At 53.1% G+C, this 12897-nt stretch overlaps 2 protein-coding genes across 3 annotated transcripts; one reads left to right on the forward strand and one right to left on the reverse strand.

The window, feature by feature from the left end:
* The first annotated feature begins 5447 nt into the window (after nt 1-5447).
* On the forward strand, nt 5448-7751 carry Gp1ba (glycoprotein Ib platelet subunit alpha). Of its 2 annotated transcripts, XM_051167615.1 has the most exons (2): nt 5448-6954; nt 7189-7751. In XM_051167615.1, exons 1-2 carry the CDS (start codon nt 5448-5450, stop codon nt 7665-7667), a joined length of 1986 nt encoding a protein of 661 aa, XP_051023572.1. In that variant the 3' UTR covers nt 7668-7751. The 2 variants fall into 2 exon arrangements, with proteins under 2 accessions (XP_051023572.1, XP_051023571.1); XM_051167614.1 differs by having other exon boundaries at nt 5448-7751.
* Nucleotides 7752-9809: 2058 nt separating this feature from the next.
* Slc25a11 (solute carrier family 25 member 11) lies at nt 9810-12578 on the reverse strand. Its single transcript, XM_051167729.1, has 8 exons — nt 12382-12578; nt 11710-11862; nt 11418-11624; nt 11137-11227; nt 10954-11044; nt 10768-10867; nt 10636-10687; nt 9810-10521 (listed from the first exon to the last, which is right to left on the reverse strand). The coding sequence occupies exons 1-8, from the start codon at nt 12474-12476 to the stop codon at nt 10366-10368; spliced, it is 945 nt and encodes a 314-aa protein (XP_051023686.1). The 5' UTR covers nt 12477-12578; the 3' UTR covers nt 9810-10365.
* Nucleotides 12579-12897: the final 319 nt, after the last annotated feature.

Consider the following 12897-nt stretch of genomic DNA (forward strand, 5'->3'; position numbering starts at 1 on the left):
TCTCCAAAAACCAAAACCAAAACGAAACAAACAAACAAAAAGAGCCGGGCATGGTGGCGCATGCCTTTAATCCCAGCTCTCGGAAGGCAGAGGCAGGCGGATCTCTGTGAGTTCGAGGCCAGCCTGGTCTACAAAGCGAGTCTAGGACAGCCAAGGCTACACAGAGAAACCCTGTCTCAAAAACAAACAAACAAAAAGATACTCATGTTAAAACTTCTTTTTCTGCTCATGGCTATTTTACAGAGGATACAAAGCATTCCAGGCCAGCAAGACCCTGCCTCAGAAACAAGAAAACACCTGGGAATTCACTCAGCGGTTAAGAACCAGTGGGTGAGCTGGGCATGGTAGCACAGGCCTGTAATCCCAGCACTCGGGAGGCAGAGGCAGGTGGATCACTGTGAGTCGGAAGTCAGCCTGGTCTACACAGAGAAACCCTGTCTTGAAAAACAAATGAAGAAAACGGCAAATGAAAGCCATGATGAGGGGCTGGAGAGATGGCTCAGAGGTTAAGAGCACTGACGGCTCTTCCGCAGGTCCTGAGTTCAATTCCCAGCAACCACAAGGTGGCTCACAACCATCTACAATGTGATCTGGCGCCCTCTGCTGGCCTGCAGGAGTGCTTGCAGGCAGAGCACGGTATATATAATAATACATCAATAAATAGTAAAAAGAAAACCATGATGAGGTGTCACTACACACATCAGAGTGGCTTTGAAGAAGCGGTGTCCACACACTGTAGGACTGTAAAATGTCCTACCAACTCTGGAAAGCTGTCAGTCTTTTTCTTTTCCTTTGTTTCTTTCTTTCTTTTGTGTGTGTGTGTGTGTGTGTGTGTGTGTGTGTGTGTGTGTGTGTGTGTGTGCTGGGGTGGTGGCCCAACGCCCCATTCTCCCTGCTCTGTCACTGAGGTCATTAGTAGCAATTATGTTTTTCAGTGTTTCCTTAAGAAGAACAGTTGCTAATATGTACTTTTTTTTTTTTTTTTTTTTTTTTTTTTTGGACAGGGTTTCTCTGTGTATCCTTCCTTGGCTGTCCTGGACTCACTTTGTAGACCAGGCTGGCCTTGAACTCACAGAGATCCACCTGCCTCTGCCTCCTGAGTGCTGGGATTACAGGTATGTGCCACCATGCCTGGGATCACAGGTGTGCTCCAGCATGCCTGGCTGCATTTCCTTATTTTTAATTATGTGTGCATGCACCTGTGTGTGTGTGGATATGTGCATGTGAGTCCGATGCCTGTGAATGCTGGAGAAGGTATCTATCATCTAGAGCTGGGGTTACAGACATTCGTGAGCTGCCCGCCATGGACTCTGGGAACCAAGCCCCAGACCTCTCAGGAGCATTACCACTCTTATGACCTAAGCCATCTCTCTAGTCCCAAAACATGACCCAGAACTTGTGGCCAGCCAGGAGCAGGGGTGAGCAAGATAAAGACATCTGCAGACAGCACTGTTCCTTCCCAGGCCGGGAGCCACTGCTCACCTTCTCCACGGTGCCCATCCTTGGTGTCCCCTGCTGATCACACACGGTGTACCAGACCCGAGCAAGCTGATCAGCTTAGAAGCTGATGGGATGGCGGTGTTCCTGGAGGCAGGGACCAGTAAACAACATCTCTAGCTGCTAAATGTGGAAGTCTGGACAAGGGACGAAAGCACAAATGGACTATCAAAATGTCTCTCCGGGTTAACATGAGCCACGCAAGCCTGAGGAACCAAGTCGGACCCCGGAACCCATATAAGGGTGGACAGAGAGAACTGACTCCACACAGCTGCTCTCTGCCTCTACACATGTTCTGTGGGCCTGTGAGCACGTGCGCGCACACACAAACATACTATAGCAAATACATAGCATTAAAAGTATAAATGTGATCACAAATTTGAACGTCTAAGTGAAATAGAGCATTCTAGTAGAAATATAAGTCAGTGCTGGCCAGCTGGCTCCTGAGGCGAGAGCAGCCTCCCACCAAGCCTGGTGACCCGAGTAAGATCACCAGCCACACGGTGGAAGGAGAGAACCAATTCCCACATGTCCTCTTGTCTCCAAACAGGTGTTCTGCATGTGTGTTCTCATCCACATACAGTAAGCAAGTTAAGATGTCAGCAATCAACTACCCAGTCTTTCTGTTCCTGTGCGCTAAGGCAGGGAGCCCTACTGTTGTTACTGCATGAACCAAAACAGGGGTCTTGGTACAGGAAACCGACACCTCAAGGGAAAAAAACAAAGAGCGCAAACCTCTTCTCTGTCTGGAAATTTCTTCAACTCAGAATCCTTGGAGAAACAGAACTTGCTTCCTATTTCAGAAGTTGAAAATAACCAAACCTTGCCTTCCTCGGCTCTTTTGGCAGTTGGGTCACAGGCATGTGAACCACCCAACTAACACCCTGGCTTCATAATCACAGACAAAGGGAGACAGTGTGGCAGTCTCTGCAAAACTGGAGGTTGGGGAGCGAAGTCTGGCTCAGTGTTGGGCCAACGCAAGCTTCAGTAACTTGGTCTTGCAGCAAGGGCAGAGTTCTGCTCACCAGACTGGTTCTACAGCACAGTTCTGGGCACTGTTCCTGGCTACATAACTCCACATCTGGTTTTTTTGCCCTGAAAGTTTTTGAGGTAGCCCATGCTGTTTTGATTTTGTTTAGGAGTTGAGACAGAATCTTGTTATATAGTTCAGGCTGACCTCAAACTTATGTAGCCCAAACTGGCTTCATTTTCGCAATCCCCCTGCCTTAATCTCCTCACCCTCGCTGCTGCTAGGGTTACAGGTATACATCAGCACAGACAGTGTTTTAAAGACAGGACATTGCTATTTTGCACAGGCTGGAGTGGAACTCCCATCTCAGCCACAAAATGACCAAAGCTAACAGGCATATATGGTAATACTTCTGGCTCTTGTTTCAACTTTTTTTTTTTTTTTTAAATAAAACACTGGGATTAAAGATATGCCACACTGCACCAGGCCTAGGCAATGCATCCTTTTCCTGTGGCTTACAGCTGGAAACTGATAGCAACACAGCAGAAAAACCAACATCCTCAAGGGTTCACCATGGTAACTTCAATGTGTGCTGCCTTCTGCCTCGTCACCTCGTCTGCCTTAGTTGTCCATGTAGCAAAGGATGTAAGTGGCAAGTCTAGGAATGAGCTGCATCGGGCATTGTCCAGTCACCAGCACTGTGGAGAGGGCAGGCTCACGTTCACGATGCCCCTTCTGGGCAGCTAGGATCATTAGATGGGGCAGTGGACTCACACATGATGGCTGGCTTTCTGCAGCAGATAACTAACTCGGGTTTGCAAAACCAGAATAGAACTTCCAGAGGAATGGATTTTGAACTGGAGCTTGCCAGACATGTCAGGGTTAGAAAGGAGGGGATGCGTGAAGTCAGGGTTGGGAAGGAATGACCAGAGAAGGCAGTGAACGGCAGGGTCGAGCAGAGAGATGGGTCTTGTACCCCCAAAGGCCATGTCAGGAGCCTCAGACTGCCCCCTGAGCACTGCCAGGAGCCACTGCTGAGTTCAAGTAGTTGTCAGATTAGCAAACTTGCAGTTCTTCCAGGGAAGGCAAAGCTCAGAGACCAACCAGAAGATAGTACCTTGGACTTGGGAGTGGCAGTTGGGGAGATGTGAAAGAAACCAGAGTTACACTCAGGAGGACTTGGTAGCTGGTGGGGTATGAAGGTAGAAGTGGTATCAGGGGAGCGCTTAAAACCATCAGGTAGGCCGGGCGGTGGTAGCGCACGCCTTTAATCCCAGCACTTGGGAGGCAGAGGCAGACAGATCGCTGCGAGTTCAAGGCCAGCCTGGTCTACAAAGTTAGTCCAGGACAGCCAAGGCCACACAGAGAAACCCTGTCTCAAAAAAACAAAAGAAAACAAACAAACCAAAACCTTCAGGTAAACAAGTAGTGTGGACAGCAGAAAGAAAGCCATTTCTATTTTCTTATTTGTTTTGTTGATGTTATTGTTTAGTTTTTCCAGACAGGGTTTCTCTGTGTAGCCCTGGCTGTCCTGGACTCTCAAGAAGCTATTTCTCGTGGGTTTTTTGTTTGTCTTGGGATAAGGTCTGAGTAACCAAAGGATGGCCCTGAACTCATGATGTGCCTGCCTCTGCTCCCACAGATTGGGATTATAGACAGTCTTACATCTCCATGGCCAACAGATTAAGCTATTTGGGTAATGTACTCAATTCTTGATATATTGGAGTTGTTTTGTTTTTATGAGAAGGGTTTTCCTTTGTAGCCCAAGCTGGTTTCAAAGTCATGATCTTCCTATCTGAGCCTCTCAAGTGATGTGCACTGTTCCTTGTAGAACATGTAAGAAGCCCAAGAGACAGTCTGACAGCAAGTGCTTGGGCCTCAAGAAACAGGGTCTAGACTTGAGATAAAGAGTCAAGTCTGGCCGGGCGTGGTGGTGCACGCCTTTAATCCCAGCACTCAGGAGGCAGAAACAGGTGGATCGCTGTGAGTCTGAGGCCAGCCTGGTCTACAAAGTGAGTCCAGGATGGCCAAGGCTACACAGAGAAACCCCTTCCCCTACCCCCAAAAAAGAGTCAAGTCTGGGGCAGAGGTAATAAATAAAGGCATAGCCAAAGTATGTCCCAGGAACTCATGGGGTATATGCTAAGAAAGCCCAAGAGTCCTCTGGAAGCAGGTCTACCACTCCAGAAGGTTAGAGGAAGAGGGAGACACAGGATTCTGAGACGAGAGGAAAACCAAGAGAACGAGTGTCACTCGTCGTGCTCCCAGGCAGGAATAGGCCTGAATAGGGAGGCGGCAAAAACAGTTTAGAGTGTACCAGTCAAGTGCCTAGTGGGCGCAGAGCACACATTGCCAGCAGCCCCAGGCTGGCGAGGGAACCAGCTTAGGGCAGGCAAAGTGGCAGTGGAGTGGAAGGGACCAGCAAAGGGAGACGAGGCGTCTCTAAGAAGAGCCATGGAGGAGGATGGGGGCCTGCAGGAACAGAGTGGGTGGTTGGGGAGTCTCTACATCTCTCCAGGGTGGAAGGAAATGGAGTGCAGAACCACAAGGAGGGCTTTGAGGAAGCTGTGGAGAGAGGTGATAAGAGTCTGTGCCAGGGCGGGGAGGGGGCACTGCGCCCTGGGCACAGGAGTTGGTTGTCAGGGTGTCATTTCCACCCCGTCTCTATCTCCTTCCTGCTCTTGGCCTGCCTCTCCTTGGAGCTGGGAGAGAGAAAGACCAAGTCACAGCCTGGAAGAAGCTCCGTGCCTTCAGAAGCCTTTCTTCCTGACTGTGAGCTGCTACTGGGAACAAGGGAGGGGATCTGGGGAGGGATGAGAACCAGGGCCTGAGGATAGTGATGGGAGAGAAGGGAAAGTCTGCGAGGTGTGGAAGCTGTTTCTGGAAGGGATCCTGAGGGTTCCAGCAGTGGAGGGCTGCACCCTAGGCAGATGATGCGAAGGGTGGCACTCCTTTAAACTCCCTTTGCCCACAGGTTCATATGGCTCTCCTCATCTTGCTGTTTCTGCTGCCAAGCCTCTTACACGCCCAGTCCACTTGTGATGTCTCCAGTGTGACCAGCCTGCTGGATGTCAACTGTGAGAACAAGCAGCTCACAGTGGTGCCTGCAGACTTGCCAGAAGACACAGGCATCCTCTACCTGGGCAAGAACCAGCTCGGTGCCTTCGCCACAGCATCTGTGGGAAATCTCACTCACCTCACTCACCTGTACCTGGATCGATGTGAGCTGACGAGCCTGCAGACCCACGGGAAACTGCTGAAGCTGGAGACCCTGGACTTGTCGTACAATAAGCTGCAAAGTCTGCCCTCCCTGGGGGAAGCACTGCCTGCACTCACTTTCCTTGACGTTTCCTTCAACCAGCTGAGCTCACTGCCTCCTGGAGCCCTGGAAGGCCTGAGCAACCTCACTGAGCTCTACCTGCAGAACAACCACCTGAGCGCCCTGCCCCCGGGGCTCCTGGAGTCCACAGCCAAGCTGGAAAAACTCAACCTGGCCAGCAACCGTCTGCTTGAGCTGCCCCAGGGGCTCCTGGCCGGGCTGCTGAGCCTCAACACACTCTACCTCCAGGGGAACAAGCTGAGCACAGTGCCGAAGGGCTTCTTTAGGACCCTCCTCCTGCCGTACGCTTTTCTCCATGGCAACACTTGGAACTGTGACTGTGAAATCCTCTACTTCCGCAACTGGCTCCAGGAAAACTCCAACAGTGTCTACCTATGGAAGGCGGGTGTGGACGTCAAGGCCATGACCCCTAATGTGGCCAGTGTACGATGTTTCAATTTGGGTCACGCACCTTTGTACACCTACCTAGGCAAGGACTGCCCTACCTATGTTGGTGACACAGACTATGACGACTATGACGAGGCCCCTGATGCAGTAAGGACAGAAGTCTCTGACGCGCACACTACCCACTGGGCCTCCTCAGCACCGCTCACTTCTCTAGACAGCCAAATGACTTCGTTGCCTCCAACCCAGGAACCCGCTAAGAAACAATACTCACTCACCCACACACAGATTCCAGGTTTCACCACACTCCCAGAGACCTCAGAAAACAATACATCCCTCTATGGTCTAAAACTCAATACTGCACCCACCACTACCCCAACCAGCCTAGAGCCCAGCACCCCAACCAGCCTAGAGCCCACCTCCACCCCACTAACCCCAGAGCCCAGCACCCCAACCAGCCTAGAGCCCACCTCCACCCCACTAACCCCAGAGCCCAGCACCCCAACCAGCCTAGAGCCCACCTCCACCCCATTATCCCCAGAGCCCAGCACCCCAACCAGCCTAGAGCCCACCTCCACCCCATTATCCCCAGAGCCCAGCACCCCAACCAGCCTAGAGCCCACCTCCACCCCGCTAACCCTAGAGCCCAGCACCCCAACCAGCCTAGAGCCCACCTCCACCCCATTATCCCCAGAGCCCAGCACCCCAACCAGCCTAGAGCCCACCTCCACCCCGCTAACCCTAGAGCCCAGCACCCCAACCAGCCTAGAGCCCACCTCCACCCCATTATCCCCAGAGCCCAGCACCCCAGCCAGCTTAGAGCCGACCTCCACCCAGCCAACCCCAGAGCCCAGCACCCCACCAGCACTTACCACCTCCACCCCACTAACCCCAGAGCCCAGCAGCACTACCACAACCACCCAAGAGCCCACCATCACCCCAACCACTCCAGTGTCCACTACTGTCCTGGCCCCAGTTGAGATGGCGCCTACCACAGCAATCCCACAGTCCAACAGCTTCCCACATTTCCAAGTGATGGCTCAAGCAAGTACGGATACTTCAAAAAGCAACCGTTTTCTCAATGCTGACTTTTGCTGCCTCCTCCCGCTGGGCTTCTATATTTTGGGTCTCCTCTGGCTTGCATTTGCCTCTGTAGTCCTCATATTGTTGCTGACCTGGATTTGGCGTGTGAAACCACACACTCTGGACTTAGGCCAATGTACTGAGTTGGCCACAAGCCCACATACCACAAGCCTGGAGGTGCAGAGAGCAAGGCAGGTAACTGTGCCTCGGGCCTGGCTGCTTTTCCTTCAAGGATCACTCCCCACTTTTCGTTCCAGCCTTTTCCTGTGGGTAAGGCCTAATAGGCGTGTGGGGCCTCTGGTAGCAGGACGGCGGCCCTCAGCTCTGAGTCAGGGCCATGGTCAGGACCTCCTGGGCACTGTGGGCATTAGGTACTCAGGCCACAGTCTGTGAAGGCGAGTGCTTTGGAGATTCTGAGAAAGACTTCAGTGGACTGTCCTGGGATGTAGCCAGGGTGGGGGCCGAGGCCGTCACTGGACACCCCACTTACTTTCCCCCTTTACATCTAAGCACTCACATCCAGACCTCATAAATCAGGAGGTGGTAAGGTGATGTGACCAGGTGATGGAACCAAGCTCCCTGTGTTGCTTAGAGCATTGTCACTGCTGCCACTCTGGGGTGGGGGGGGTACAAAAAGCAGTAGGGCGCATGGTCCCCTTATGTTCACATTTGGAAGAAAACTTGGAAAGCCATTCACTAAGATGGGAGCACAATCTTCAAGTGTAATGGATAGCTTTTCCCTGTTTAACACCTAGTTTTCCACTGGCATTACTATTTGTATAATAAAAATATTTTTAAAAAGAAAATGTAGCTTTTAGGGGAACATGCTGAAGTTGTCTGTTACAAGAATTCCCAAAACCCCACCTGCCCCACGTTGATCCCAAACACCCACCAAACCTCTAGTTGCAGCTAAGGGGGGCGGGTAGGACAAGGTGTACTTCCTGTCTTGGCGAGTCTTCTCCTGCAGGGCTTGGGTACCCGCCAGGCTACCTCGAGCATCAACTCCAGAACAGAAACTATCCTAGAGCCGAGGCAGTGCAAGCGGCAGCTGGTCAGTGGAGGTGAGCACGGTCCTCACGCTCACAGCCTCACAACACAACATGAAGTTGGGAAAGGCTGTGTTTTCCTATTAGGTTTGACTGAAGTCTTAGGTCTCCTGTTTTCAATGCTGGATGTAATAGCACCTTTTCCTCCCTCGGATCGCTGGCTATGCCCTTTGTTAGTCTCACACCGAGGCCTTCTTCCACACCTCAGTCGTTTAAACCCAGGGCACTTGGGCCCGGATAAGGAAAGGCAGGCTGCGTTTTCCTGGCTCTAGAGCCTTCCAGACACCTCTAGGTCTTCCGGTGAATCTGAGTCTCTTTCCTGCCATGAACTCTCCCAGGCAGAGGACAAACCTTAAAGGTTAGGCACCAAGGGCTTTTCTTTTCCTGGACTCCACCTACCAGTTCAGCACCACCTCCATAGGCACTGTGCTCGAACCCCTGCAGATGTCTTGTGATCACCCGTGCGGGCAGTGTTCCTCCTCTGAGCTCCTGCCCTCCTCTCAACCTGACTGCCACCATGAGCAAGTGTCTCCTAAACTAGGCAGGGTGTAGTCCACTGCTGTAGCCATTTCCGAAAGTCCCCGCCATCTTCTTGCTGGCCTTTAAACTCCTTAAGAAAAGGTGCATGTTTCAAATGTCTCTAAATAGCCACCGCGGGGGTGGCCCAGGACACTGTGCTTGGAAGGATAAGGCAGGCCGCAGCAGGGGCACCAGGACGCTGCACTGACGTCTTTTTGCTTTAAGGCTCTGCCAAGGGGCAGCTCGCACCTGCTGCCTGTTCTCTGGCCTGGCATGCAGTCCTTAGGCTGCCTAGTACTCCTCGTGGTTTGACCTTCCCATATCTCTTTATGCTCCAAGAAGTCTGTAGGATTCATGAGGGCCCGGGAATCACTTCTTTAACAATGGATGAAAAAAAAAATCACGTTCCCCAGCCAACCCAGTTTCTGACCAAATATTCTTTCTCATCTAAAAACTGGAGTTTGACTCCAGTACGTACTCTTAAGTGCTCTGGACCTCTCTCAACCACTGTGGCTCCAGCCTGCACAAGTTCAAGTTAGATTTTCTTTCTTTTTGGTTTTCCAAGACAGGGCTTCTCTGTCATGTAGCCCTGGCTGTCCTGGAATTGCCTTTGTAAGCTGGTCTGCCTGCCTCTGCTTCCGGGTGCTGAGACAGGAGGCACCACCACACACTTATCATTGCTTCCCTCTTCATGCTGAAAAGGCAGGTCCTAGAGGGTTTTCCTGAGGACTATAATATTTTATGACACAGCTGCACTTTTGGGTAAATGGCTTGCAAACCAGTTTCCTTTGTTTTGTTTTGTTTTGTTGAGACTGGGTTTCTCTGTGTAGCCTTTAGCTGTCCTGGACTGGCTTTGTAGACCAGGCTGGCCTCGAACTCACAGCAATCTGCCTGCCTCTGCCTCCTGAGTGCTGGGATTACAGGCGTGCACCACCGTGCCTGGCCTTCCTGTTTTTATTTATTTTTAGTCAGCTCTTGAGATATGGCTTATTTACATAGATTTTCATAAAACCAGTAGGTGATGTTCTTTAATGGTTTCGTTAAAAGCTCCAGTTTGTTTTCCTGAGACACCAGCTTCTCTGTGCAGTTAGCTCCCCCTACAGTCCTCAAGAGGATCCAGATTTGGGGTTGGTGTTAGCAATCCACTTTATTGTTCAAGTCCTCAAGGAGGAGGAAGGCTGCATGCTTCCACCACAGACCCTTTGGCCAGCTTGATAGCTTCTGCTCTCTCCTGTCTCCTCAGCTCTGCTTTGGTTTCCCCAGGGAGAGGAATCTGCTGTCTTTTGTGCCTTGAAACTAACACCCAAGAGGAGACTGGAAATCCTTGGGGAGTTTCTCAGGTCCCCCAGGAACAGCCAGGGACAGAATCCTAAGTATCAGCCTGGCAGGCTGGAGCAGGGGCAGAACAGACTAAAGTTCTTTACCACGAAAGAGGGAACCACACCATGGAGGGGAAATAAATAGAGCAGCCCAGGGTGGCGGAATCCTTGGGGACCCTGGCACACTAGTCCCTGGACCTGGCCACGTCAGCCACTGAGGAAGAGGCGCTTGTAGGCCTTGTTCATCTGTTCCAAGAAGATGAAGGTGAGGACAGTATGGGGGCCCAGGCGGGCGTAGTACGGCGTGAAGCCCTTCCACAGGCTGAAGAATCCCTCATAGCGGACGACTTTCATCAGCACGTCCTAGGCAGACAGGCAGGCAAAGGCTGGGCTAGGACCTGGCCTCTAGGACTCCGTGCCCTGTGCCCAGCTCCCTTCGCACCCTGAGACCCAAGCTCCCCGGCCGCGCCTCCTCACCAGCCCATTCCTGTACTCTGGCTTCCCGTCGATCATCCTCATGTTTTGGATCCTGGAAGAGGCAAGCGGGAGTGTGAGGGACGAAAAGAAGGCCCTGCCCCAAAGCTCTCCGTGCCTCGGCTTCGGACTCACCTGGTTTTGACAATGTCCACAGGCATGGAAGCCGCAGTGGTGACGAGGCCACTGATCATGCTGGCACAGAAGTGGCAGAGAATATTGTCAGAGAAGTAGCCTGGGAGGTGGAGTAGAAGGTGGCAGTCAACTCTCAGGCAGCTCAGGCCAGGCCGGGCGCTGAGCACTGAGCTCTGGGCCTCTCACCTGAGTCCAGCAAGAACTGCTTGGATTGGGAGTAGGAGGCGAGCTGGGCAGCGTTGACCACAACAGCTCGCGCCATAGTCGGAATGCAGCCCTGGAGATGGGAGGAAGGAGCCAATGGGGGTGACTCGGAAACTGCCGGAGACCCAGCCCCACATCCCCTGAGACTCCAACCCTTCTGCTCACCCGCCACAGCGTGGGAACTCCCTCTTCCCTGGCAATTCGAATTAGCGCATTAAACACGTTTTTGTAGCCACGGCGCTGTTCAGCTGGAAGCCTGCAGGGAAGGGCAGGAAAAGGCCAGGATCAGGACAGCCCAGGGCCCATAGGAAGAAGGAGAAGGAAGCCTGAACAGGTAAGTGCCCTGCCATAGCTTTGAGCTAACAAAAAGTAAACAAACAAAAGGGAAACCTGGTCCTCTCAGCCTCGATCCCAGCAGTGGGGCTGTAGTTAGGCCTGGAACTCACCGGCCGTCAGCAGTCATCCTGATAAGCGCCACCTCAGCTGGTGTTCCTACGAAGGCACCAGTCGCACCTGCAGTCATGCCAATCAGGGCCTTCAAGAGAAAGCCAGGGGGTGTCCCATCAGCCCCTGTCAGGCGCTCAAACAGCACAGTGTAGATGCCCAGACGAGTGGTGGTGTAGGTGGCCTGGCGCAGCAGGCCAGCTGACAGTCTGAGGAGCAGAAATGTCAGGACATCAGGCCAAGGTCTGAACCTGTCAACAAACCACCTCCCTTCCCAACCTGAGGCCCCAGTACCCAGTGTAAATGCCCTTCAGCCCTTCTGCCTTCAGGATGCTGGTGAGGGCATGGAAGCTGGTTTTGTACTCTCGAGTCTTGGCCCCTTCACCACTCAACTGCATGCGGTTCTTCACCAGGTCCAGGGGCTGCACGAAAACCGTAGCACCCATCCTGAAGTAAGGGGGAAAGAAAACAGAAGCCCGGCTCTAGCGAGTCTCCTGCAACCTGGCAGCAAGAAGTTACAAAGGTCAGGGCCTGATATGCAGCTGGGAAGTCAGGAGGCTGGTGGGCACTGTGTCTAAGGGTGTGCTTGAGGGGCAATGTGCCAGGACAAAGAGCCCAGTTCTCCAGTAACGGCCATGCAAGTCACAGTGCTTCAGCTGGTTCCTTAGGGTTCAAGCAGAACCAAGACTATAGTCGGTCTGATTAAGAACAGTGGAGGGGCATCCACAACCTTAGGACTCCAAGCGGTTCTGTAGCAAAGCCTTTAATGACTCAGACCCACCACCCAAACAAACACGGGGCAATGACCCTGGACCGAGGCCCCTGCAATGGGTGAATAGATCCCGGCAGCCCATCAGAGACCCCCGCACCGGCTCAATTCACTGCAACATACCCCGAGATGCACTGGGCCCAGTTGCTTGCTCCCGTCCCTTCCTCCTTTTTCCCATCCCTGGGGCCTGAGCTTACCCAGCCAGGCCCCCAAACAGGAACTTGACCGACTTAGGGGAGGTACGGGGCTTCCCGTCCATCCGGCCAGTCCCGGGACTCGCCGTCGCCGCCATCGCCCCTTGATGGCCCTCGGCTTCGGGTCCCGTGCACGCACAGCCCCGCTCGCGCCCAAGGTGACACCAGCGCGCAACAGGGCGAGGGCGCGCGCGCGCGCGCGCACGGCCCTCCGACAGGCAAACCTAGCTCCAGCTGGAAGCAGGGACGCGCGCAAGCGCACAGCGCAAAGGCGGCCGGGAATGGGGCGGGGCTTGGTGCATGAGGAAGAGGCGTGGCCGATCTAGGAAGCTGCCCCGTGGTTCTTCTCCCCGCCACACTCCACCCCCGAATTGGAATCGCGGGAAAATAATTTGTATGAAAATCTCGCGAGAGCAAGTGAGTCCGCTGGTTTGGGCTGGGAGCCTCTCGCGATACATTTCAGTGGCCAGGCAGGGTGGTGAGCACTCTCGCGATACTTGTACGTACCGCGGCGGCCAG

This window comes from Acomys russatus, chromosome 25 (genome assembly GCF_903995435.1).
Source record: "Acomys russatus chromosome 25, mAcoRus1.1, whole genome shotgun sequence".
NCBI lineage: Eukaryota > Metazoa > Chordata > Mammalia > Rodentia > Muridae > Acomys > Acomys russatus.